At 47.7% G+C, this 27,761-nt stretch overlaps 1 protein-coding gene across 4 annotated transcripts in view; it reads left to right on the forward strand.

Moving 5' to 3' along the window:
* The window catches only part of CROCC (ciliary rootlet coiled-coil, rootletin), a 113,042-nt gene that overhangs the window by 82,682 nt on the left and 2,599 nt on the right, over window positions 1–27,761 (forward strand). For 3 of the 4 annotated variants that reach the window (XM_068241576.1, XM_068241577.1, XM_068241573.1), the window contains exons 21-36: window positions 56–235; window positions 997–1,131; window positions 1,535–1,678; window positions 3,895–4,133; window positions 9,416–9,575; window positions 11,010–11,177; window positions 12,338–12,722; window positions 13,384–13,586; window positions 16,345–16,465; window positions 16,871–17,034; window positions 18,425–18,640; window positions 19,683–19,907; window positions 19,991–20,140; window positions 21,372–21,572; window positions 21,688–21,819; window positions 21,932–21,973. In XM_068241576.1, the coding sequence (XP_068097677.1) occupies window positions 56–235; window positions 997–1,131; window positions 1,535–1,678; window positions 3,895–4,133; window positions 9,416–9,575; window positions 11,010–11,177; window positions 12,338–12,722; window positions 13,384–13,586; window positions 16,345–16,465; window positions 16,871–17,034; window positions 18,425–18,640; window positions 19,683–19,907; window positions 19,991–20,140; window positions 21,372–21,572; window positions 21,688–21,819; window positions 21,932–21,973 (2,865 nt within the window). The remainder of the gene's footprint in view (window positions 1–55; window positions 236–996; window positions 1,132–1,534; window positions 1,679–3,894; window positions 4,134–9,415; window positions 9,576–11,009; window positions 11,178–12,337; window positions 12,723–13,383; window positions 13,587–16,344; window positions 16,466–16,870; window positions 17,035–18,424; window positions 18,641–19,682; window positions 19,908–19,990; window positions 20,141–21,371; window positions 21,573–21,687; window positions 21,820–21,931; window positions 21,974–27,761) is intronic. The other variant, XM_068241575.1, reaches the window with a different exon arrangement.

Here is a 27,761-nt window from a genome sequence, read left to right on the forward strand (position 1 = left end):
TGTGACTGGGACATGTGGTGTGCGCCCGTTGTGACTGTGCTGTGAACTATTGCAGGAGGCACAGCGGCTGGAGCTAGAGTCGGAGAAGGAGCAGCTGGTGCAGCGTCTGACGCAGGAGCGGGAGGAGCTGCTGGCACGCTATGAGATGGAGAGGGAGGAGATGAGTGAGGAGATGGCGGCTCTGCAGCAGGAGCGGGATGACAGCCTCCTACAGGCTGAGACCGAGAAACAGCAGGTGAGCACACACAAGTGTATAATGGCTCCGTGGGGGTGGGGTATGACATTGTTAGTTCTCTCCCCCCAGGATATGATGCGTATGGACAGGACAGTGTATAATGCTGCTGTGAGATGGTTCTGTCCAGTGTAACATTAGCAGTTCTCCCTTCCCCTGGGACATGGTGGGCGGGGCAGGGTATAGGAAGGGAGGCGGTTCCTGTTGGTATAACATTGGCGGTTCTCCCTTCCCCCCGGGATAAGATGGGCGGGGCAGGGTATAAGTGAGGGAGGCAGTTCCTTTTGGTATAACATTGGCGGTTCTCCCTTCCCCTGGGATAAAATGGGTGGGGCAGGGTATAGGTGAGGGAGTCCAAGTCAACTTCAATCAATCGCCTTCGGTCTCAACACCTGAGGAAGGGTCAGAGTACCCGTAACATGTAGTGTGTGCAGTTGCTCAATAAAGAAGTCAAACGCAAGTTTAAAGCCTGTGGAGTGCCTTCTTCTATCTATTGGAGTATAGGTAAGGGAGGCAGGTCCTGTTGGTATAACATTGGCGGTTCTCCCTTTACCTGGGATATGGTGGGCGGGGCAGGGTATAGGAAGGGAGGCGGTTTCTGTTGTTATTACATTGGCGGTACTGCCTTCCCCTGGGATATGATGGGTGGAGGAGGCGGTTCCTGTTGTTATTACATTGGCGGTACTGCCTTCCCCTGAGATGTGATGGGCGGGGGAGGCGGTTGCTGTTGATATAACATTGGCAGCTTTATCTCCACATCACAGGTTCTCTCCCTGAAGGAGTCGGAGAAGGCATCTCTGAGCGAGAAGCTGAACAACGCGCAGCACACGCTCAGCAGCCTCAGCATAGATCTGGAGCGGCAGAAGCGGGAGAGTCAGAGCCGGCAGGAGCAGGACCGGGTGAGTGTTTTGCACAGGTCGATGTATGAGGAGCTTTGTACAGGGAGGGGGAATGGGGGTAGATGTATAGAGAGCATGGGGGATGGAGGGGGGATGCGGGTAGATGTATGGGGAGCTCTGGGGAGGGAGGGGGAATGGGGGTAGATATGTAGGGAGCATGGGGAGAGAGGGGGATGCGGGTAGATATATAGGGAGCATGGGGGAGGGAAGGGGGATGCGGGTAAATGTATAGAGAGCATGGGGGAGGGAGGGGGATGCGGGTAGATGTATGGGGAGCATGGGGGAGGGGAAGCATGGGTAGATGTATGTGGAGTGCAGGGAGGGTGTTGCTCGGGGGAGGGCATAAAGACCATGAGGGGCGGGGCAGCTGAGAGTCATGTATGATGTCACATTTCCTCTGCAGAGCACAATCATCAGCCTGAACTCTGAGCTGAAGAGTCTCCGGGATCAGTTTGAGGAGTCGCTGGCGTCCCACGAGAGAGAACTGAGGAGTCTCCATGAGCAGATCCGTGAGCTTGGCAAGCAGCGGGAGGCGGCGCTGAGAGAGGTGAGGCTTCCTTTCTGTATCAGCCAATCAGAATTGTTGTAGGAACGTCACACGCTGGGGCTCATTTACTGACCGCTGGAGGACATAAATGAGCCAGCAGAAATATTGTCTGTCAGTCCGCACCTGAGTCATATCGGTACAGTGGGGGTTGCAGGTAGGTGGGAGAAGTGCCCACACTGACAACTACATACAGTGGTGTGAAAAACTATTTGCCCCCTTCCTGATTTCTTATTCTTTTGCATGTTTGTCACACTTAAATGTTTCTGCTCATCAAAAACCGTTAACTATTAGTCAAAGATAACATAATTGAACACAAAATGCCGTTTTAAATGATGGTTTTTATTATTTAGTGAGAAAAAAAACTCAAAACCTACATGGCCCTGTGTGAAAAAGAAATTGCCCCCTGAACCTAATAACTGGTTGGGCCACCCTTAGCAGCAATAACTGCAATCAAGCGTTTGCGATAACTTGCAACAAGTCTTTTACAGCTCTCTGGAGGAATTTTGGCCCACTCATCTTTGCCGAATTGTTGTAATTCAGCTTTATTTGAGGGTTTTCTAGCATGAACCGCCTTTTTAAGGTCATGCCACAACATCTCAATAGGATTCAGGTCAGGACTTTGACTAGGCCTCTCCAAAGTCTTCATTTTGTTTTTCTTCAGCCATTCAGAGGTGGATTTGCTGGTGTGTTTTGGGTCATTGTCCTGCTGCGGCACCCAAGATCGCTTCAGCTTGAGTTGACGAACAGATGGCCGGACATTCTCCTTCAGGATTTTTTGGCAGACAGTAGAATTCATGGTTCCATCTATCACAGCATGCCTTCCTGGTCCTGAAGCAGCAAAACAACCCCAGACCATCACACTACCACCACCATATTTTACTGTTGGTATGATGTTCTTCTGCTGAAATGCTGTGTTACTTCTACGCCAGATGTAACGGGACACGCACCTTCCAAAGAGTTCAACTTTTGTCTTGTCGGTCCACAAGGTATTTTCCCAAAAGTCTTGGCAATCATTGAGATTTTTTTTAGCAAAATTGAGACGAGCCTTAATGTTCTTTTTGCTTAAAAGTGGTTTGCGCCTTGGATATCTGCCATGCAGGCCGTTTTGCCCAGTCTCTTTCTTATGGTGGAGTCGTGAATACTGACCTTAAAATTGAGGCAAGTGAGGCCTGCAGTTCTTTAGATGTTATCCTGGGGTCTTTTGTGGCCTCTCGGATGAGTTTTCTCTGTGCTCTTGGGGTAATTTTGGTCAGCCAGCCACTCCTGGGAAGGTTCATCACTGTTCCATGTGTTTGCCATTTGTGGATAATGGCTCTCACTGTGGTTTGCTGGAGTCCCAAAGCTTTAGAAATGGCTTTATAACCTGTACCAGACTGATAGATTTCAATTACAGTACTTTTGTTCTCATTTGTTCCTGAATTTCTTTGGATCTTGGCATGATTTCTAGCTTTTGAGGTGCTTTTGGTCTACTTCTCTGTGTCAGATAGCTCCTATTTAAGTGATTTCTTGATTGAAACAGGTGTGACAGTAATCAGGCCTGGGGGTGACTACAGAAATTGAACTCAGGTGTAATAAACCACCTTTAAGTTATTTTTTAACAAGGGGGGCAATCACTTTTTCACACAGGGCCATGTAGATTTGGAGTTTTTTTTTCTCACTAAATAATAAAAACCATCATTTAAAACTGCATTTTGTGTTCAATTATGTTATCTTTGACTAATAGTTAACGGTTTTTGATGAGCAGAAACATTTAAGTGTGACAAACATGCAAAAGAATAAGAAATCAGGAAGGGGGCAAATAGTTTTTCACACCACTGTATATTTGTTAAATACAGTCTGTCCTGAAGTCATGAAAGGTAAGTGGTAACCATAGGAGCAGCATGTGACTAAAATAGTACTGTAAAGATGTGTCCACATATCCAGTTTGATTGGCCAATGATTTGCCAATTTCAGCACCTCCATATAGTATGAAGGCCAACAGAATTTGGAATACAGTGAACAGATTGTGAGGTTAAGCCCTCATACTATGTGGGGGTGTTAAAATTAGCCAATCAATATTGAATGTGTGTACCAGGCTTAAATCACCTCTCATTCAGCATTTCTCGCTATGGTCTGATATGACCCCTGTATACAGTCTCTGCTCCAGGTTGTCGGCCATTCTCCTGCCTCCCCCCATACAGTGATGAGTCACCGTATCTCTGTGTTTCCTCCCTCAGCTGGATGACGCCAAGACGCAGCTCTGCACGGCAGAGGACGCCAGGGACGCCGTCCGGCGAGAGCTGATCGAGGCACACCGCCGGGTGCGGGAGAGTAACGAAGGGGCGGAGCAACACAAGAAGGAAGCGCAGGATCTGCGGAGGTGTCTTGCCGATGAGTCCAAGGAGAAGGAGGCGGTCCAGCAGTCTAACGAGGAACTGCGAGGAGCCGTGCGACGGGCTGAGAGCGAGCGGATCAGGTTCTCATTGTCTTGTGCTGGTTACTGGGAATCAACCCTTAAATCCTTCTCTCCATGTAAATGTCCACTGACTGGAAACTGAAGCCATCAAGCCTGGTCAGCTGCTGGTTAAAGTGGACCTGAACTCTTGCACAGGACAGAAGGGAAACATACAGAAATGTGCCCTGTATGTATTTAGAGAGTTTCGCCTGTTTAGTCTAATTCCCCATCATTTGTGAACACAAGTTGTAATTTGATCCCTCAGCTGACTGCCATGGCAAAGCAGCTAATTGGTAAACACAGGATGTGAATAATATGTCTTCGTCCATGAAAGCAGGAAGTAACAATAACAATATTTATATAGCGCTTTTCTCCCTGGGGACTCAAAGCGCTGTGACCCTGCATTATGCAGTCTCAAAGGCTAGGGAAAAGAGGTGAGTTTTTAGCCTTTTTTTAAAGCTGTCCAGAGAGGGAGCCTCTCGTACTGATTGTGGAAGTGAGTTCCATAGAGTAGGGGCTGCGTAGGAAAAGGCCCGAGCACCAAATGTTAAGTGTGTCCTGGGAATAATCAGCTTCATCTTGTTGGCAGAGCGGAGGGTGCGTGGAGGGGCATAAAGTTCCAATAGATCCGCTATGTATTTGGGTCCCATGTGGTGTAGAGCCTTGAATGTCAGCAGGCAGATCTTAAAATTGATTCTCCATTTTACTGGCAACCAGTGAAGAGTTTGCAGTACTGGGGTGATGTGTGAGCTGCGGGGGGCATTGCAGTACTGGGGTGATGTGTGAGCTGCGGGGGGCATTGGCTAGGAGTCTGGCTGCAGCATTCTGTACTAGCTGTAAGGGGCGCAGAACCTTTTCTGTAGATCCGATGAACAGGGCGTTGCAGTAGTCTAGGCGGGAGGATACAAATGCATGAACCAGGGTAGGTAGGTCTTGAGCTGGGATAAGGTGTTTGATTTTTGCTATATTTCTTAGAAGGAAGACTTGACGACAGCTGATATCTGCTGTTTGAGTTTTAGATTTCCATCCAGGATCACCCCAAGGTTTCGCACAGAGTCTTTATGCTGTACGGTATCTCCCCCAATTGCTAGTTTGAGGTGGTGAGCGTTTTGAACTTTATCCATCATGTGTGGACCACCTACCACCAACACCTCTGTTCTGTCAGAGTTCAGCCTCAGCCAGCTGGTGTTCATCCAATTTTGTAAATCCACTAGACACGCATTTATGGATGCTGATGGGTCTTGGGTGCCAGGCTTGAAAGACAGATACAGTTGTGTGTCATCTGCATAACAATGGTATCCTAAGCCATAGTAGACATACTGCAGATTTTTCCAAGCATTCTGTAAGCTGTAACAAAGAAATGTTTTTATGTAAAGGTTATTATGCTGTTGCTTATCTTTTAGAGCAGAGAGGAAGTTCTGAGTTCACTTCCGCTTTAATCATCCAGCTAATTAGCCAGCAGTCACTGCACATGATTGGCTCAGTTTCAAGGGGAATTTGCATAGAAAGTGTGAAATGAAGCTCATGTGTATGAGTCATGTGCTACCTTACTCCGCCCACAGGTAGCTGTCTAATGAATGGAGGCGGGTCCAGATGTTTTTCCATACTCCGCTGCTCTCTCCCAAACTTGCTGCTGCGCCTGGATAGTTTGGACAATGGGACAATGACTGCAGTCACAGTACAGAGCTGTGTGTGTGAGGTCATGGCCCCGCCCCCAGACTCTCCATTATACAAGCAGTCATTGTCCATACAGTGAAGTTCCTCCCCCTTAACTGATGAACGTGAATACGGCCACTGCCGATGGCAAAGCTTCATCATTTCCTTACCCTATGCAAGGATGTCTAAAAGTTGGAATACCTCTGTTCCTAAGCAAATCTGAAGTGAAAAATCAATTTCAGTTTTAATACTTGCCTATGTAGGGGGGAGATCCTAGATGCCATGGAGCCTCCCTGTCATCGCTCCATACTGTCAATCCACCACTACCTTCGGTGGAAGCTACTCGCTCTCCTGGGTCTTCAGTACACCTCGTGCAGCCTTCAGAAGTACCTGCATCCCTGAGTAGTTACTAAGACAATCTCTACTACGCATGCCCGAGCTCTTGATGAGGGTGTGCGTGTTAGTATGCCGCCAGTGAGTCGGGCGCAGGGCGAGCCGAATGATGGCTCGCTCTGCTGCCAACATATCCCTGGCGGTGTAAAGTACTTTTCCCTCGCCCAAGTCGTAGCAACTTAGAGGGAGATGTAATTCATGGTCTGGCGATTGCCGGAACCCCGAATTAACCTTACACGCCCCGCGCAGTGTAACGTTACTGCTACGGCACCGTGCTCTGAAACCACCTGCTTCACGCTGAGGTTGCATGAGGATCCCACCAGAGATGTGTTAAAGCTGAAATTAGGTTTTCTCTTCAGATTAGCTCCACCCACCTCTCCAGTTTACATAGGTATATACTGTATATACAAACAGTATTTATATTTATTATTATTATTATTATTATGTATTTATATAGTGCTGACATCTTCTGCAGCACATTACAGAGTACATAGTCATGTCACTGACTGTCCTCAGAGGAGCTCACAATCTAATCCTACCATATTATTATTATTATTATTATATACTAGCCATCCCGCGTCGTAGCATACGCCGCATCTTCTATCTATCTAATAGAGGACGTGCCTCACCCTTGAAGCAAGAAGAATAAAGGTGGGTACACACATCAGATAAAAGTCTTTGGAAAAATGAAAGATCACAGACCAATTTTACCCCCTTCCATGTAGTATCAGAGCCATACCTACACAGTCTATTCTATTGAGCTGCACTCCCCATTAGATAGAAATATTTGCAAGATGCTGCACACAAAGTTGCTGTACACATTCAAAAGATCATTATCTGCAAAAGATCCGTTCCTGCAAAAGATCAGTACCTACAAAATACATTCATAGTCTATATTTCCATGCGGATTATTGTGGACATTTTTCCGCATAAGGGCATAAGCATCCGCATACAATTAATTTTCGATGCTGGTCGAAAACACAAATATTTCTGAAGATTTTCGTGAAAATTCGCCAAAAAACGAAAACAGGATTTTCGATGCGAAAATGACTTAGGCAAAAATTCGCAAGCAACACTGCTACATGCTACATTAGCACTATCCAGGAGCGCCACAGGGAGGATTCCCAATGCCCCCTTTTTATACAACCGGAGGGACCGCGGGAACCACAGCGGCACCCCGGAGGGGGAGGCTAGGTGCCGCAGGCGACCCCCCCCCCCCCAAGCGTGGCCAGCGCCAGGGAGAGCCGTCTGCACCCACCTCCTAATATTAAAAACAGGCACTTACCTTAACGTCCATTGCGTTCTGCTACATGCGCATTAATTTTCTCATGGAAAGCATTTTTTTGCAGTTTGTATCCTTTGGAGGCAGGTGGTGGATGGCTTGCTCCGGTGGTGTGAACCCTGGAGTAAGTTGTCTGCGCCTGTCCTCCCCCCCCCCCCCCCCCCCCCCCTGGAGTGCTGTATGTGAGCTAGCCCTGAGCTCTAAAGCTCGGGGTGACCCATGCTTCTCTCATTTCTCATGTGGTGCCCCCAAGTTAATGCGCATGTAGCAGAACGCAATGGACGTTAAGGTAAGTGCCTGTTTTTAATATTGGGAGGTGGGTGTGGATGGCTCTCCCCGACGCTGGCCACGCTTGGGGGGGGGGCGCCTGCGCCTCCCCCTCCGGGGTGTCGCTGTGGTTCCCAGGCAGTGAGAGAGCCTGGGACCCTGTGGTCCCCCCGGTTGTATAAAAGGGGGTCATTGGGAATCCTCCCCGTGGCGCTCCTGGATAGTGCTAATGTAGCATGTAGCAGTGTTGCTTGCGAATTTTCACCTCGAAAATCCCGTTTTCGTTTTTTGGCGAATTTTCACGAAAATCTTCAGAAATATTTGCGTTTTCGACCAGCATCGAAAATTCATTGTATGCGGATGCTTATGCCCTTATGCGGAAAAATGTCCACAATAATCCGCATGGAAATTCAATCTATGCGGACGTTTATACGGAAAAATGCCCGCAATAATGCGCAAGAAACTTCTCTGAATGCGGGCGCTAATGCCCTTATGTGGAAAATGTCCGCAATCATACGCAAGTAATGCGAAAATGACTGGCCTTAGGCGAAAATTAACGTGAAAAAATTAGATGGAAAAATTTGCCTGTCAAAACGAAATTAGGCGAAAATTCGGTAAGAATTTATCAAAACAAATTTTTGCATTTTCGCTCATCACTGGCATGTAGCAGGGCGACTGCTTTGCAGTATTGGTTTTTTGACCCTGCATAGTTTGGCATGCAAAAGCAAATGCATATTTGCATGAGCATTGCCTCATGAATAGCCAATTAGGCCAGATTTGCAAAGCCAGACTTGCTAGGGTAGGCCTCTTTTCCACGGACAGTTGATAGGCAGTAACATGCCTCTCAAACTCTTACAACTGCTCACTACTGCCTGGTAACAGCTTGCTGCTGCCTGGAAACTGCTTGTTGCTGCCTGGTATCTGCTCGCTGCTGCCTGGTAACTGCTTGCTGCTGCCTGGTAACTGCTTGCTGCTGCCTGGTAACTGCTTGCTGCTGCCTGGTAACTGCTTGCTGCTGCCTGGTAACTGCTTGCTGCTGCCTGGTAACTGCTTGCTGCTGCCTGGTAACTGCTTGCTGCTGCCTGGTAACTGCTTGCTGCTGCCTGGTAACTGCTTGCTGCTGCCTGGTAACTGCTTGCTGCTGCCTGGTAACTGCTTGCTGCTGCCTGGTAACTGCTTGCTGCTGCCTGGTAACTGCTTGCTGCTGCCTGGTAACTGCTTGCTGAGCACACAGCTCAACAGTCCGTGGAAAAGAAGCCTAAAACTTGGTGATTGAGCACGCATACATTTTCTCATGCAAAGTACTTCTTCTTCTTGCTCGAAGGTTGAGGCACTTACTCTATTATATATATAGATTTATATAGCATTGCCATCTCCTGCAGCACATTACAGAGTACATAGTCATCACTGACTGTCCTCAGAGGAACTCACAGTCTAATCCCACTATACTCCTATGCCCATTGTAGTCTACGGCCAATTTTTGGGGAAAGCCAATTACCCTATCTGTGTTTGGGATGTGGGAGGAAACCAGAATGCTCGGAGGAAACCCACATAGACAATGGGATAACATACAAACTACATGCAGATAGTGCCCTGGCGGGGGTTTGAATCGGGGACCCAGCGCAGCCTTGTATAGCTTGTAAAAGCTGAGTAATTAGTGTGAGTGGGAAGGCCCACCCTGCCTGACTGATGTTAACTTTGACAGCTTGAAGCGGGCCAATGAGGAGAAGGAGCAGCGGCTGTGTGTGCTGGAGGAGGCCCGGGCCGCCGCAGAAAAGGAGGCCACTGACCTGCGCTGCAATCTGAGGGAGGTGGAGAAGTCCCGACTGGAAGCGCGGAGAGAGCTGCAGGACCTGCGGAGACAGGTGGGACCTCGTATGTCTGATGGGTGACATCTGTGTGACAACCACCAATCACATTCTCACGTCACATTCCATCCACTACGGGTGTCATCCAATCACACTCCATCCATTACCGGTATCATCCAATCACATTCCCACTTCACATACCATCCACCATCAGTACTATCCAATCACATTACACCCATTACCATTATCATCCAATCACACTCCATCCATTACCGGTATCATCCAATCACATTCCCACTTCACATACCATCCACCATCAGTACTATCCAATCACATTACACCCATTACCATTATCATCCAATCACACTCCATCCATTACCGGTACCATCCAATCGCATTCCCACATCACATTCCATCCACCATCAGTATCATCCAATCACATTCCACCCATTACCATTATCATCCAATCACATTCCACCCATTACCATTATCATCCAATCACATTCCACCCATTACCATTATCATCCAATCACATTCCACCCATTACCATTATCATCCAATCACATTCCACCCATTACCATTATCATCCAATCACATTCCACCCATTACCATTATCATCCAATCACATTCCACCCATTACCATTATCATCCAATCACATTCCACCCATTACCATTATCATCCAATCACATTCCACCCATTACCATTATCATCCAATCACATTCCACCCATTACCAGTATCATCCAGTCACATTCCCATATCAGATTCCATCCACCATCAGTATCCAATCACATTCCACCCATTACCGGTACCATCCAATCACATTCCATCCACCATCAGTATCATCCAATCACATTCCATCCACCACTGGTACCATCCAATCACATTCCCACATCACATTCCATCCACCATCAGTATCATCCAAAGACATTCCACCTAGCACCAGAATAATATCTTATTGATAAACATCAGTGTGGCTGAGAGGACATATCCATCCTACAAACACCTGAGATGAGGAGGATTACGGCATGATAATCTCACATCCTGCTCACAGTACTATGCTGCTATGTGATTCTTGTTGTGTACAGTTTGCTTTTCTGTCCTCTTTGGATTCAGCTGATTATCAGGTAAGTTAGTAGTGACCATGTGACACAGAATAGTGTGCATACATGTAGGGAGGCTGTCAGCATGTATTTCCCAGAATGCCTGAATTATACTGGAAACCTTGTGTCTGTATGAGGAGAGGGAAGTTCATAGGAAAGAGGGTATAAGACCTCAGTTCAGGTCACAGGAAATAACAGACAGGAGAGGTCTGTATGGATAGACACATTTTGGTGGCCGGTTGCTATGGAACGTCGTCTGTTTCTCTCTTCTTCTCTCTCTGTCAATCTTTATAGATCAGTCCGCAGACTTGTCTATTTCTGCACAGCGGATAATGAGCTCGTCTGAACAGGAAGTGCTGCGGTTCTGACTTATTTGTCATCTTTCACAGCTGAAGGTCCTGGATGACGAGAGTACAAAACGCAGCCGCGATATGGCCGAGGTGCAGGCACGCCTCTCTACATGTGAACAGCGGGAGGAAGAGCTGCGCAGAGACAATTTCTCCCTCAAACAGAAAGTGGTGGAGACGGAGAACGGGCGGGAAGCTGCCAGGAAGGAGGTGAGGCATGGGCGGGGCACTATTATCACCGCTATCGCCCAATAATCAGTCCTCTACACAGGCCGCATACCTACCAACTTTTTGAGATCAGAAAGAGGGACAATTAAGCCATGCCCCTGCCACACCCCTAACCACGCCCCACCACACCACTAGTCTCTCATACCATAAAGATTTCATAAGAAAAATATGTTGTATGATCATTCAAACAACACTGGTCCTTTCTATCATGGTTCATTTTTCTTCATTGTAAATAGAAAATAGATCATTTTAAAGGATGGAAATAAAGTTTAGAGTCAATTGCAATTAAACACATGTATTAGGAGAAAAATACATATATTAACATAGATAGGTACATCAGTCCTGAAAGAGGGACAAATGAGGGAGAAAGTGGGATGGGGGACTGGGTCCCAAAAGATGGACAGTTGGGAGCTATGCAGGCGGGGAATCCTAATAATTACACTCCTCTCTCATACAACAAATGGCACAAGTCATTACTAACTGAATGAATAGGATTCAGGAAGATGCCATAGGATAGCTGGACTATCTAAGTGCTTCCTGGGGAATAGGAAGTGACATCACCAGGGGGCATAGATACATGAGAGGTTCAAAACTCTGTGCAATCAACAGTACAAATACAGGAAGTTGATGTGTAGTAGGAGACATCACCAATACTGATACGTGTTCATATGATAAATTACAGCAGAATAAGAAAAATAGGAAGAAGTCCCTGCCCTTGTGAGCTTACATTCTAGAAGGTAGTTGGGTTGGAGACGATAGGGAAGGAGACACAGGGGTTAGTGAATGAGGCAGTGAACCCTTCTGATGCTATCTATACCTATAGCAAATTATAAGCTAGTCCGGACAGGTGTATTTTGAGAGTAGGTTTGAAGGTTTCCAGGTTCAGAGCATGATAGACAGGCTGTGGGAGAGAGTTCCAAATGAGAGGTGATGCTCGTGAGAAGTCCTGGATGCGGGAGTGAGAGGAGGTTACTAAGCTATAGGACAAGCTGGTCTGGGAGGGAGGAAGGTTCTGGTATGGGATGATATCTGGAGATATGTGAGGAAATGTATGGAGGTGACAACTTGTGTAGGGCTTTATATGATAAAGAAATATGAGGAGTGTGACTTTCTGTGACTTGCTGTTTCCCCTCTGGTCGCAGCTCAGCGCCCTGCAGAGTAAGTTGTCAGAGGTGGAGAGTGACTTCGGCCTGCGAGAGAAGGAGCTGCAGGCCAACCTGGAGGAGGTGCGCGGCAATGAGAAGAAGCTGCTGGATAACACCCGCAACCTGGAGATCAAAGTGCTGGCGTCGCAGGAGGAGGTGGCTCATCTGGCTCTGAAGCTAAGCGCCAGTGAGGGGCGTGTCCACGGGCTGGAGGCGGAGCTTGCACGTCTCGAGGGGCTGAAGAGAGAGCTGGAATTTAAGCTCAGCAGTTTGCATTCGGCTTTGAGGAGGACACTGGGAATTGGCCGAGCTGGGCGCACTCCGAGTCCGGCCATTAGAGGGCGCAGCAGCTCCCCCAAGAGGACATTCTGCTCACTAAAGGGTGGGTGGACGTCACAGTCAGGTGACCCATTAAGGTACCCATACATCGGGCAATGATGTATGGGCAGATCGACCAACAGACAGATCTCTCTGAGCAGATTTGATCTGTTGCCTGCCCATACACCGCAGGCCGCTTCTCAATCGATTTCATGCTGAAACGTGGCGTTGCATCCGCCAGCCTGACGATAGCCCCTCCCCAATGTAAAATGTTCCCTCTCGGTGCCCGGTGGAGTATACTTTACCTGTCCATGTCCGCCACTAGACGTGGCCACCCACACACGCCCACGTTACTCCAGCAACTACGTGGGGCGCATGTGTGCGGATTTTGCAGACGGAGCCAGCAGTGCACACAGACAGGTAAAGTGTACTGCACCGGGTGGGCACATTTTTACATATTGCATTCCTTTAACGCTGCGCACCCACTTGACCACAATGGCCCTACATCTTGCAGTATGTATGATCGATACATGCAACCAATTTCGGCACAAAATTATTCGCACCATTAATCAGGCATGCTCTTGGTGGCACCTATTTTCATCCGATTCGATAATAATTATCGAATCGGATGGTCAATCGACTGTTAGGTCGATAGATGAATGGCCACATTTAGAGCCTGCTATAGATAATTGTGGTCATAGTTCTGTTCATTCTCCACCACACAGGATATGACAATACTTACACCACCACTACGGACGGGCGGGGCAGCCCCATCCCGCGCACAGGAAGCCCAGAGCGCAGCAGGACCCCGGACCGATCAGTCTCTCCTACACGAGGGGAACAATTGTCTGCCGACATCGATCCTGAGGTCATCCGGAGTGCCCTGCGAGACTTCCTACAGGAACTGCGAGACACTCAGCGGGAGAGGGTATGTCACGGGTTATGGGGGAGGGGTAAGGGTCAGTCACCACAGGGGGTCTTTTTGCAAATGGTCTGTTGTTAGATGGTAAACATTTGTAACTCTCATCTGGGTCATGTCAGATTATAGTGAAAATTGCTTTAAAAATTTTTGCAAAATAGCTATTGGGCAAATTCACTCACTTGCAGCACATGCAATGCAAACATTGTGGTATTAATTTATTTATTTTTTAGAAAATGTTCTCGGTGTGGGTGCTGCTCATCTTTCAACAGTCCTGGCTATAATCTGATATGACCCAGGAAAGGGTTGCCCACAGTATCGGATCATTTTAAGTTTCTCCATCCCAGTGGTTTAGGTTTTTGCTGCCATACCATTTGTATTGTATGAGACAGAAGAGGGAGTGCCCTGATGATCATAGCTGCATTATTTTTTCCCTCCAAATGTGCGGGGGCTCCACCCCACAGCTGCAGGGGCCCTCTTGAGGCCAAAACTCTCAGGGAAGCTTGCCCTAGTGATCTTCCATTTTCCACCCTGAGAACAAGAAGTACCGTATATACTAGTGTATAGGCCGAATTTTTGAGCCCAAGAAAGTGGCTCAAAAGTGGGGGTCTCGGCTTATACACGAGTCCTGAAGAAATAGTGAGCCCCCTGAGTGCACCATTCACCGCAATATTGTTAACAGAGCTTAGCGGTGATGGCTGTGTCCTCCCCCGCCATGTGCAGAGATGTGCAGGCATTACTGTAAGTCCCCCCGCCATGTGCAGTAAGCTGTCTGGCCAGTGATGTAAATGGCTGCGTGTCCCGCCGTGATCTCTCCTCCTCCGTTGGCGTGTAACAAAGTGAACACAAACCCGTTTCCTCCTCCGAGTGTCCCGGCATTTTACCACTGTGTGCGTCTTTTGATACCGATCCCCGCCGCCATCCGCACCGCGAGGATTCCTCTGTAGCCAAGTCAGTCACAGCCGCATTGCTATGACACCCTCTAGTGGCGTCATAGCAATGCGGCTGTGACTGACTTGGTTACAGAGGAATCCTCGCAGTGCGGATGGCGGTGGGGATCGGTATCAAATGACCCACACAGTGCTGAAAATATGCCAGGACGCTCAGAGGAGGAAACGGGTTTGCGTTCACTTTCTGTCACACGCTGATGGAGGAGAGATCACAGGCCACCCTGCTTGCTGCACGCGCCAAGGAGGAAGAACATGGCGGGACAGCCGGCCATTTATCACAGGCCACCCAGCTTGCTGTACACGTCGAGGAGGGAGAACATGGCGGGACATGCGTCTGCAGGGATGGCAAAGCAGCACATATGGTAAGCAGAACGAACATGCAGCGCTTTGTATACGCTGAGACACTTAGGGGACACAGCTCTGCCTTTACACTCTGCTTTAAAGGGACACTTAAGTCAAACAAAAAAAATGAGTTTTACTCACCTGGGGCTTCCAATAGCCCCCTGCAGCTGTCCGGTGCCCTCGCCGTCTCCCTCCGATCCTCCTGGCCCCGCCGGCAGCCGCTTCCTGTTTCGGTGACAGGAGCTGACAGGCTGGGGACGTGAGTGATTCTTCGCGTTCCTGGCCACAATAGCGCCATCTATGCTGCTATAGCATATATCATATACCATAGAGCAGCATAGATGGTGCTAATGTGCCTGGGAACGCGAAAAATCACTCGCGTCCCCAACCTGTCAGCTCCTGTCACCGAAACAGGAAGTTGCTGCCGGCGGGGCCAGGAGGATTGGAGGGAGACGGCGAGGGCACCGGACAGCTGCAGGGGGCTATTGGAAGCCCTAGGTGAGTAAAACTCATTTTTTTTTGTTTGACTTAAGTGTCCCTTTAAGGACATAAAAGTCTGCCTAAACACATGGTCAATTATTTGCTGCATGTTTTTATTTACACTATCCCACACTGCTGTATATTAATGGGATTCACAGGGCCCTAGTTATTTAAGCAGTGTCCTCAGCTTAACTGGCCAGTACAGCAGATTTACATACTCAGTACTGGGGAGTGGCACATCCATCAAAATCTGCGAACAGTACTCTGCACATGGGAGGGGTCACACACAGAGGTCTGCATTTCCTACCATCGGCTTATACACGAGTCAATCATTTTTTCCTGGTTTCTGGGGTAAATGTTGGGGGGTCGGCTTATACTCGAGTCAGCTTATACACTAATGTATACGGTAAGTGGAGTTCCACATGGAAGATATGCAGGACTCCTAATTGCTTATGGACTCAATGACTGAATCACACCCCACCTTTTAATCCTTCTATTTTGCTGCCGGCCACAGTACATTCATTGGTGAGATATAACATTTTTCTATTATAATCCAGTAATTCCCTCTTTACTTTGTAAATAAATTATTTAAAGTCATTTGAAAGGCTATCTACCTGTACAGAAGATATCCCAGAACCAAATCTGCACTTGTGAAGAGAGGTTACCCTATATGAGTTGTATTGCGTATAAAGACTAGGTTGATCCGATATAACCTCTCTTTGCAGGCTTAGAATAGCCCTGAGCAGCTCCTGTCCCCAAATTTTGATAGGTGGTGACACTTTACCGTTTATTGCTTGTAGCGATTGTATGTGTGTATTCACCCTTCTGATCTGTCTACTTAACTGGCTGATCTATAGATTGTGGTTCTGCAGGCTTGAGAAGGCGGAGTGGGGGCAATGTGACATACCCCCTCCCCCCCATTATGTCCCACGTATAACAAACATAGGATAATGCAGTATCTGATATTTGCGATATACTGAATTTCATGTTCCCAGGACGATCTTCGCACCCATCTGGGGACGGCATCGCGGCAGTTGGTGGAGATGGAGGCGGAGCGAGATGGAGCTGCCACACGGGTGCAGCAGCTGCAGAAAGTCCTCTCTGAGGTGGAAGAGGGTGAGAAGCTATACTAAGATCAGGATCACTGTATAAAGGCGGGGCTCTGAGTGTAGGAAGGAGGAGCTCAGAGTTGTGTGGGGAGGTTGGAATCCGTGTGGGGTGGTGGGGCTCAGAGTATGAGGAGGAGATGCTCAAAGTGTAAGGAGGAGGGGCTCAGACTACATGGAGGAGGTACTGAGTGAGGAGTTGCTCGGAGTGTGGGGATGGGTTCTGAGCATAGGGAGGTGGGGCATTGAGTATGGGGAGGTGGAGCGATGTGTATGGAGGTGGGGCTCTGAGTGTGGGAAGGATTTTGATTAGTCCACTTTGAAGCTTCATGCAATTTTCATAAAATCTGAATGCTAGTTGATATTATTTGCAACTCACTGACTATCCGTGTTTGTCTGCTCTCTCCCTGCACAGGAAAGCGCAGTGTGGATGGTAAATTCAGCAGTGCACAGACAACACTCATCCTGCAGGAGGAGACACTGAGGCGGTATGAGCGGGAGAGGAAGATGGCGCTGGAGAAAGCGGCCAGCCTGGAGCGCAGCCTGCAAGCGGCAGAGAATGAGCAGAGGGCAGCCCAGGTACCCACACACATCATTACTACCCAGACAGCCTCAATTATTTATCGGTTATCTGCACAGCGGGTCTGAAAATGACCTTCCCAATATCACTGCCATGTTTCACTTGTTGGCATAGTGTTCCTAATCTGTAGTATGGTGCTCACTAATGAACAATCTTTACCACTAATATGTAATATGAGGGAATACCTCTTCCTGGCCTCATTCACACCCCTCAAGAGGAAGAAACAGAAGGGTGATGGGTAGGAACATCGCAGCAAGCCCGCCTCTTCCCGTGATTTTTTTTTGTGGAACAATTACTGGGTCCAGAGGGGAACCATTCTACATAAAATAGTTTCTGGTATACAATGCATCGTCCTCACCTTCCTCCACCACCTGTGTGTCTGTCGGGAAGAGTATGCCGCTCACCGACTCTCTCTCTCTCTCTCTCTCTTGTCTCTATGGCCTCAATTCACTAAGCTTATCTCCTGTCTTTAATAACTCTTCTAGAGTTGTTACCATGGTGATAAGGCATGTAGTATTCAGGAAACATTTGACGTCAGGCAAACCTAAAGTTAACTCTTCTGTCTTTAAGTTAACTCTTCAATCCTTAAAATAACTCCAGAGTTCAAGACAGGCTGTTTATTAACTGCATGTGAAAATAACTACAGAGGAGGTAAATTAACTACACAGGAGGTAAAATAACTACAGAGGAGGTAACTTAAGGAATGAAGAGATAAGATAACTCTCTCTTATGTGGAGGTAAGTTTTCTCTTGCCTTATTATCCCCAGCATGATCTTAGTGAATTGAGGCCTATGTCTGTATCAGTGTGTCTCTCTGACTTTGGCCTCAATTCACTAAGATCATGCTGGAGATAATAAGGCAAGAGTTTTACCTCCACACAGTGAGAGAGTTATCTTATCTCTTCATTCCTTACGTTACCTCCTCTGTAGTTAAGTTACCTCCTCTGTAGTTATTTTCACATGCAGTTAAATAACTCCCGAGTAAAAGAGCATGCAGTTCTTTAACTCTGGAGTTATTTTAAAGATTGAAGAGTTAACTTAAAGACAGAAGAGTTAGCTTTAGGTTTGCCTGAGGTAAAAGGTTTCCTGAATACTACATGCCTTATTACCATGGTAACAACTCTAGAAACGTTATTAAAGACAGGAGATAAGCTTTGTGAATTGAGGCCTTTCTCTCTCTATCCTCTGCCTTGTTTGTTTTTTTGTCTCCCCTCCCAATCCTCCAAGCTGTCCTGTCTTTTACTATCTCTCTTCTCTGTTTCTTTTTGGACTTTCTCTCTCTCTCCCTCCTCTTCACTTTTTTCTTCTATTTGTTGCTCCATCCTATCCTCTGGTCTCTCCTTATCTCTCTCTCTTCCTCTCCCTAACTCTTTCCCTATCTCTCTCTCAGGACAAACTCAATAAAATGAAAGCCAATGAGGCGAAGCTAGAGAGTGACAAGCGGCGTCTTAAGGAGGTCCTGGATGCTGCGGAGAACCGGAACACCAAGCTGGAGGTTTCACGCCGCGGCCTGGAGGGGGAGCTGCAGAGGGTGAAGCTGGTGCTGAGTGACCGGGAGAGCGAGATGCAGGAGATACAGCAACATGTAGAAGCGCTGCAGAGGCAGGTAGGTGCCCTGAAGACCACTGACTACTGGTCAATAAGAGGCAAATAATTCCAAACTGCAGGCAAAATGAATGCAAATACTGGGCAGCTTGGAATTGGGCCAATCCAAATCAAGAGGAAGTGTGTTAGATTGGTAAAGTTCTAAGATGCATATGATTTGTATGGAAGCTGGGGCTATTTGCATCTCAGTGACCTTCTTTAGTGATGTCCCAGCTTTGTGATGGTGTGACTAGAACCAGAGTATTGTGTTCTCTGGTTCCAGAACCTGTGGACCCATTCAGTGATTCTAGATCGTGTGTGACTCCAGAATTGAGGATGATGCCAATGTTTTATTCTAGAACTCAGACCCCCTCTATATATTTTTACATCAAATTTTCCACTTGGGGATTATAGACCCAGGTACCGAGCTTTCTGACACTAGAACTAGGGGGAGGTCTCTCCATGTAATTATAGCACCAGGAGTGTACTCTGTGACTTTAAAATGGGGGGCGAGAGGTCTCGCTCTGTGACTCTAGAACAGAAGTGTCAAATACAAAGTGGGCCGAAATTGTACACCGGGATCTAGCCGTGGGCCAACCTCAATGTCTGCTGGCCATATTCCCCCCTTATAAAGTTCCTAGGTGTCTAATTACCCGCCTCCAACCCCTGTACAGTTCCCTGGTGTCTAGTGGCCCTCACTCCCCTATACAGTTCCCAAGGGTTAGTGCTTTCCCCCTACCTCCTCAATATAGCTTCTCTGGTGGTCTAGAGTTGGCCAAACATAATGCACAGTGGAAAAACCACTTGAAGGACAAATTTAATGCCTCTGAGGGCCAGATTTGGCCCGCGGGCCGGAGCTTGACATGTATGCTCTAGGACCAAGGATCTTAGCTTGCCCATTCACCACAGGCCGATTCCAATACATTTCAGCATGAAGGCTATTGGGAATAGCCAGCAGAGATGGGAATGATCTCACCATTTCTTCTCAAGCACATATTTTGTATTGTCTCTTTGTGGGAAATATTGGGGTATTGTAAGAGTAAAATCTATGGGTGTGTTGGCAGCTATCGGACAGTGAGGGGAAGGCCAGCACCCTCCAGCTTTGTGTTGATCGTTTGAACGCAACACTGGGGAAGGTTCAGGAGAATGAGTCGTCCTTGAAGGAGAAGGTCCAAAGCCTGTCCAGCGCCCTCTCGGAAAGTAACTCCACCTCTAGCTCCTCCCATGAGAAGATGGGACATCTGCAGAAGCTGCTAACCTCCAGCGAACACGAGAGGCGCATCCTGCAGGTAAGTAGCGGACACAGGAGGTCTCCACAGAACACAGACCATGCTGGTCAAAAATTGACTTTTATTGTCCGTTTTGTATATAGGAACGCCTGGAAGCTGCACGTCTGGCTGTGACGGATAGCAAGAAACAGAATGCAGGACTTCTGCAGCAGATTCAGGAGCTGCGAGATGAGATGGCCGAAGGGGAACTGCAACGGATGGAGCTGGAGGGACAAATCCGACAGCTACAGGAGGTCAGTGACCACATCCTGACACCCTGACCTTACATTGGGCCGTTTTTAGGCATGGACAAACTAGGCAGCTGTGTAGGGTGACAGCTGCTTGAGGGGGCCACCAAGAAGCTATTCTTAACAGAATGTGCTTTATAGAAATGTTATCCTGAGCAGCAATTTCTATTAAGACAGCTATGAATGGTAATATTAAAGAGAACCCGAGGTGGATCTTCGGGGGGCAGATGGGACACAGAGGCATGTTCTCTGCCTAATGACATGGATCTCTGTGGCTCTCTGCCCCCACCGCCGCGCATTAGCCCCCCGAGTTTAGCAACAAGATTTGTCGCTAACTCGAGGGGAGAGGAATTCCCTGTTCAAAATGCCTGCCAGGGGTGTTCCTGCAGGGTTTCCTGAGCTGCCATTGGGCAGCTCTCTCTCCCTGGCCGCGCCTCCTGCCGCTCCCCCGCCTCCCTGCACGCTGTGAGAGACGCACAGTCTCTCAGTGCAGCGTCATGACCTAAAGTTTGTGAAAGTGGGCCATTGCGGCCAACGGGAGCAGTGAGGAGCAGTGTTTTTTTGCGGCTATCTGAACCGCTCAGCCCTGCAGATCAGGTAGCCTACTTTTGTTTTTCATTTTTTGATCCAACCTCGGCACTCTTTAAACACCTACCGTAATTTTCGGAATATAAGACGCATAACCGGTTCATCCACAAGGCAATTCTTGGCAACTGCCTAGGTCCTGTAGAGAGTCTAGGGACCCAGTTATTGCTAGCCCCCACCAAATCTAACTAAAAAGCCAGGTGGCTATCAGCACTGGGCAAAAACTGCTATCTTGCCTACAGCCCCATTTTATCTGAATCCTTTTCTGATAAGATACACACAATATGGCAACAGCCCTGATTGTGCATGTCATCCTTAGTAGACCAATTATTTTCAGACTATAATGCAGTGTAGAGATGGTCATGTCTTGGAGAACCCATGGAGAAGCATGTGATTTGTTTGATCAGCTGATAATTTGCAAAGCTCTGATTTGCTGTGATTACATCCTGCTTTCGCACATAATCATGACTAGCAAATCAGAGACTTACATATCTATCACCTGACCAAACTGATCGCATGTCGAGTTCTTACGTAACCATCAATAATGCAGTGCATAATTGGTCAACCAGTACTGTTCTTAGACCTTCTTGGAGTTTTGTTGGCTGCCCAGTTATGTATACACAGATTTAGCAGTAACCTTTCTCACCCTCAGCTTTTGCGGCAGCGCCAGGAGAGCGAGGGCGTCTCTCTTCGCAACCTACAGAAGCTGCAGGAGGAGAGGGAGGTCCTGCAGGAGCGTCTGAGTGGCCTGCAGCGCACAGTGGCTCAGCTGGAGGCCGAGAAGCGGGAGGTGGAGCGGTCTTCTCTGAGGCTGGAGAAAGACAAGAATGCCCTGAAGAAGACATTGGACAAGGTGAGCTCACCCCATGTCCAGCTGGTGTGTCAGTGAGGGATGGACACATGGAGCTTGCCCTAAAGGTTCTCGGGAATAGTTGTGTGACCAGCGATGGTGATGTGTTTATGGTTAGGTGGAGCGAGAGAAGCTGAAGACAGCGGAGGACACGTTGCGTCTGTCTGCGGAGAAGGGCCGCTTGGACCGATCACTCAGCACAGTAGAGCAGGAGCTGGCGGAGGCACAGAGACAGGTGCAGCTATTAGAGGTGAGCTCTTAGGGTGCATTCTGAGGCCCTCATACTGAGGTGTGACCAGGATACGTCTTCCTATTGGTTGGTTTATGGCATTCTTTCTCCCCTTCCCTGCTGCCCCATGAAGATGCAGTTAAACAGGGTTATGCGCAAGATCACTTTCAGCCTGGTGAGTGAGGCCTGTAAATGTGGGGGACAAATGTCCTGCCGCTGACAAAGCATTCTCCCATTACTACTGCTGTACCCCAGCTTCTGACATAGCAATCCCCCATTACTATTGCTGTACCCCAGCTTCTGACATAGCAATCCCCCATTACTATTGCTGTACCCCAGCTTCTGACATAGCAATCCCCCATTACTACTGCTGTACCCCAGCTTCTGACACAGCAATCCCCCATTACTACTGCTGTACCCCAGCTTCTGACACAGCAATCTCCTATTACTGCTGCTGTACCCCAGCTTCTGACATAGCAATCCCCCATTACTGCTGCTGTACCCCAGCTTCTGACATAGCAATCCCCCATTACTGCTGCTGTACCCCAGCTTCTGACACAGCAATCCCCCATTACTGCTGCTGTACCCCAGCTTCTGACATAGCAATCCCCCATTACTGCTGCTGTACCCCAGCTTCTGACATAGCAATCCACCATTACTACTGCTGTACCCCAGCTTCTGACATAGCAATCCCCCATTACTGCTGCTGTACCCCAGATTCTGACACAGCAATCTCCTATTACTGCTGCTGTACCCCAGCTTCTGACACAGCAATCCCACATTACTGCTACTGTACCCCAGTTTCTGACATAGCAATCCCCCATTACTGCTACTGTACCCCAGCTTCTGACATAGCAATCCCCCATTACTGCTGCTGTACCCCAGCTTCTGACATAGCAATCCCCCATTACTGCTACTGTACCCCAGTTTCTGACATAGCAATCCCCCATTACTGCTACTGTACCCCAGCTTCTGACATAGCAATCCCCCATTACTGCTGCTGTACCCCAGCTTCTGACACAGCAGTCCCCCATTACTGCTGCTGTACCCCAGCTTCTGACATAGCAATCTTCCATTACTGCTGCTGTACCCCAGTTTCTGACATAGCAATCCCCCATTACTACTGCTGTACCCCAGCTTCTGACATAGCAATCCCCCATTACTGCTGCTGTACCCCAACTTCTGACATAGCAATCCCTCATTAGTGCTGCTGTACCCCAGCTTCTGACATAGCAATCCCCCATTACTGCTGCTGTACCCCAGCTTCTTACATAGCAATCCCTCATTAGTGCTGCTGTACCCCAGCTTCTGACATAGCAATCCCCCATTACTGCTGCTGTACCCCAGCTTCTTACATAGCAATCCCCCATTACTGCTGCTGCACCCCAGCTTCTGACATAGCAATCCCCCATTACTACTGCTGTACCCCAGCTTCTGACATAGCAATCCCCCATTACTAGTGCTGTACCCCAGCTTCTGCCACAGCAATCCCCCATTACTGCTGCTTTACCCCAGCTTCTGACACAGCAATCCCCCATTACTACTGCTGTACCCCAGCTTCTGACATAGCAATCCCCCATTACTGGTGCTGCACCCCAGCTTCTTACATAGCAATCCCCCATTTCTGCTGCTGCACCCCAGCTTCTTACATAGCAGTCCCCCATTACTGCTGCTTTACCCCAGCTTCTGACATAGCAATCCCCCATTACTACTGCTGTACCCCAGCTTCTGACATAGCAATCCCCCATTACTGGTGCTGCACCCCAGCTTCTTACATAGCAATCCCCCATTTCTGCTGCTGCACCCCAGCTTCTTACATAGCAGTCCCCCATTACTGCTGCTTTACCCCAGCTTCTGACATAGCAATCCCCCATTACTACTGCTGTACCCCAGCTTCTGACATAGCAATCCCCCATTACTACTGCTGTACCCCAGCTTCTGACATAGCAATCTCCCATTACTGCTGCTGCACCCCAGCTTCTTACATAGTGCCCTGGATTCATGCTACTGTACCCCAGCTTCACCCCCAATATTGCTGTTGCACCCTAGCGTCTGACATAATGCCCCAGATTCTAACTGCTGTACCCCAGCTTCGGACATAGCAATCCCCCATTACTACTGCTGTACCCCAGCTTCTGACACAGCAATCCCCCATTACTGCTGCTGCACCCCAGCTTCTGACATAGCAATCCCCCATTACTGCTGCTGTACCCCAGCTTCTGACATAGCAATCCCCCATTACTGCTGCTGTACCCCAGCTTCTGACACAGCAATTCCCCATTACTGCTGCTGTACCCCAGCTTCTGACACCGCAATCCCCCATTACTGCTGCTGTACCCCAGTTTCTGACATAGCAATCCCCCATTACTGCTACTGTACCCCAGTTTCTGACATAGCAATCTCCCATTACTACTGCTGTACCCCAGCTTCTGCCACAGCAATCCCCCATTACTGCTGCTGCACCCCAGCTTCTGACATAGCAATCCCCCATTACTGCTGCTGTACCCCAGCTTCTGACATAGCAATCCCCCATTACTGCTACTGTACCCCAGCTTCTGACACAGCAATCCCCCATTACTGCTGCTGTACCCCAGTTTCTGACATAGCAATCCCCCATTACTGCTACTGTACCCCAGTTTCTGACACAGCAATCCCCCATTACTGCTGCTGTACCCCAGTTTCTGACACAGCAATCCCCCATTACTGCTGCTGCACCCCAGCTTCTGACATAGCAATCTCCCATTACTACTGCTGTACCCCAGCTTCTGCCACAGCAATCCCCCATTACTGCTGCTGCACCCCAGCTTCTGACATAGCAATCCCCCATTACTGCTGCTGTACCCCAGCTTCTGACATAGCAATCCCCCATTACTGCTGCTGTACCCCAGCTTCTGACATAGCAATTCCCCATTACTGCTGCTGTACCCCAGCTTCTGACATAGCAATCCCCCATTACTGCTGCTGCACCCCAGCTTCTTACATAGCAGTCCCCCATTACTGCTGCTTTACCCCAGCTTCTGACATAGCAATCCCCCATTACTGCTGCTGTACCCCAGCTTCTGACATAGCAATCCCCCATTACTGCTGCTGTACCCCAGCTTCTGACATAGCAATCCCCCATTACTGCTGCTGCACCCCAGCTTCTTACATAGCAGTCCCCCATTACTGCTGCTTTACCCCAGCTTCTGACATAGCAGTCCCCCATTACTGCTGCTTTACCCCAGCTTCTGACACAGCAATCCCCCATTACTAGTGCTGTACCCCAGCTTCTTACATAGCAATCCCTCATTACTGCTGCTGTACCCCAGGGCCTGACATAGCGCCCCCAGCTTCTGACCTAGCAGCAACACCTCCCATCACTACCCTGTGTACCCCAATATTATTTGCTGCCTACACCCATCATTGCAAGTAACTACCTGCTCATCTAGTTTACTGAGACTACTCATTACCTGGTTAGGCTCCTCCTCCCATGACCCTTCTGTAGCTCTAGACTGGTGAGGCTCCTCCTTTTACACTTCTGTAGCTGTAGACTGGTGAGGCTCCTCCTCCCATGACCCTCCTGTAGATCTAGACTGGTGAGGCTCCTCCTTCCATTACCCTCCTGTAGATCTAGATTGGTGAGGCTCCTCCAATTAACCTCCTGTAGATCTAGAAGGCTCCTCTTGGCCACCTCATTATGCTCTTGTAGATCAAGATCAGTGAGGCTCCACCTTAACCCTACTGTATATGGATGGTGCTCCTCCTTCACCCTACTGTATATGGATGAGGCTTCTCCCACTGCCGCATTAAGCACCTATATCCAGGCCAGTGAAGACTCAAGAATGGTTTGTCTGGCATCCATATATATAACCCTATTTCCAGAAAATGCTGCGTATATATGTATATATATGTATGTATGTATATATATATATATGTATGTATGTATATATATATATGTATGTATATATATATATGTATGTATGTATATATATATATGTATGTATGTATATATATATATGTATATATATATATATATATATATATATATATACACTCTGTATATACTCTAATACAAGTTGACCTTGTGTATAGGTCGACTCCAATATTCAACCCTCTTAAGCTAAAAGTCTACCCAGCACAGTTAATGGCTGCACTTGGGGACTAGGAGGGGTTATTGACTGGATTGCATAAAGTACTGGCCCTTAATTGCAGCCAGTAACTCCTCCAGGCCCCAAGTGCTGCAATTATTCACTCCCTTTTATGTAGCCTAGTATTCTCCCCCCTCCCCTTTTCCTTGTTAATTGTTGTGGCCAAGGCTTTTAGACCTGTGTTTTCTTGGCAATTCCTTTCCTCAAAGAATCACACTTACCACAGGGTAAATTGCTGCAAATGGGAATGTTGCTATCAGTACACACTGACCCCTATACTTTTATGAAGTGAATCAGACCTAAATCTCTAGACTTATACTATGTATGTATGTATGTATGTATGTATGTATGTGTATATATATATATATATATATATATATATATATATATATATATATATATATATATTATACTCGTTTTAAAGTTGATGCCAGCAACACAACTCTGGGACGGGACTACAGTGAGCTGGAAGAGATTTGCATTGCTTAAACACCTGACGTGCATCTTATAACTAATTAACTGGCAACAGGTCAGTATAAAAAGATCATTATAAAGATGCTGAAAAGTATATCTAGGGAGATCGAGGGGCAGTGGCGTACCTAGCACATCTGGTGTTGGGTGCTAAATTGCCCCTCCCAGTGAGAGCAGGGTGCTAAACGCGCCAACACACACTCCTTTGGTTACGCTAGGTTGGAATAGGTGAGGGAGGGGTAATGTTAAGCGTAGTTATGGGGGAAGTTAGTGTTCGATGTAGGTAAGGGGGAAGGGGGGGTGAGACATAGTGTTAGGTGTAGGTATGGGGTTAGGCTTATGTTGGGGCCCCAGTTAGTGTTAGATGAAGGTGGGCATAGTCTAAGGCATAGGTGGGATGGGGGTACCTCAATCAGCAATGCAGACTCTTACATAGTTACATCGTTATTTGGGTTGAAAAAAGACATACGTCCATCGAGTTCAACCACAGAACAAAGTACAACACCAGCCTGCTTTCTCATATATCCCTGTTAATCCAGAGGAAGGCGAAAAAACCCTTACAAAACATGGTCCAATTACCCCAAAAGGGAAAAAAATTATTTCCCGACTCCAGATGGCAATCAGATAAAATCCCTGGATCAACATCATTAGGCATTACCTAGTAATTGTAGCCATGGATGTCTTTCAACGCAAGGAAAGCATCTAAGCCCCCTTTAAATGCAGATATAGAATTTGCCATAACTACTTTTTGTGGCAATGCATTCCACATCTTAATCACTCTTACTGTAAAGAACCCTTTCCTAAATAAACGGCTTTTCCTCCAAACTCTGTTGTTTGTTTGTTCAATCTTGCTACTTCTGTGTAATATACGGGCCTACCCAACATATCCATTCAAAGTATATTTACTCAGTTTACTCTGCTACTACATAGATTTGGTCAAATTGAATAATCATCTCATTAGTGGGCACCTTCAAGGTGTGTACAAATCTGTTGGCCTTTATACTACAAGGAAGTTGGCCAATTAAAATTGGATGTGTATGCACCCGTAGAACTATAGCAGTTTTCTGTTAGAAGAAGAGGTGAGACAGCACACTGGTAGACGGCGCCTTCCTAACTTATTTTGAATCTGTTGCTGACATCAAATTCACAATAATGTTTCAAAAATAAGTAATGTTTCTTGGCTTCAACATTCACTCTGTTGTCTGTGTGTTGTTTCCTGAGTTGTCTGATGTCATCGTCATGTCTGATCTTATTGCCATGTATGATGTTGTCATGGCTGGTGTTATTGTCACGTCTGATGTCACTGGCAGATCGTTGCATTCTTGTCTGGCGTACATCTCACACAGCTCACTGTACAGATGGGTT

Source organism: Hyperolius riggenbachi, chromosome 6, assembly GCF_040937935.1.
Source record: "Hyperolius riggenbachi isolate aHypRig1 chromosome 6, aHypRig1.pri, whole genome shotgun sequence".
NCBI lineage: Eukaryota > Metazoa > Chordata > Amphibia > Anura > Hyperoliidae > Hyperolius > Hyperolius riggenbachi.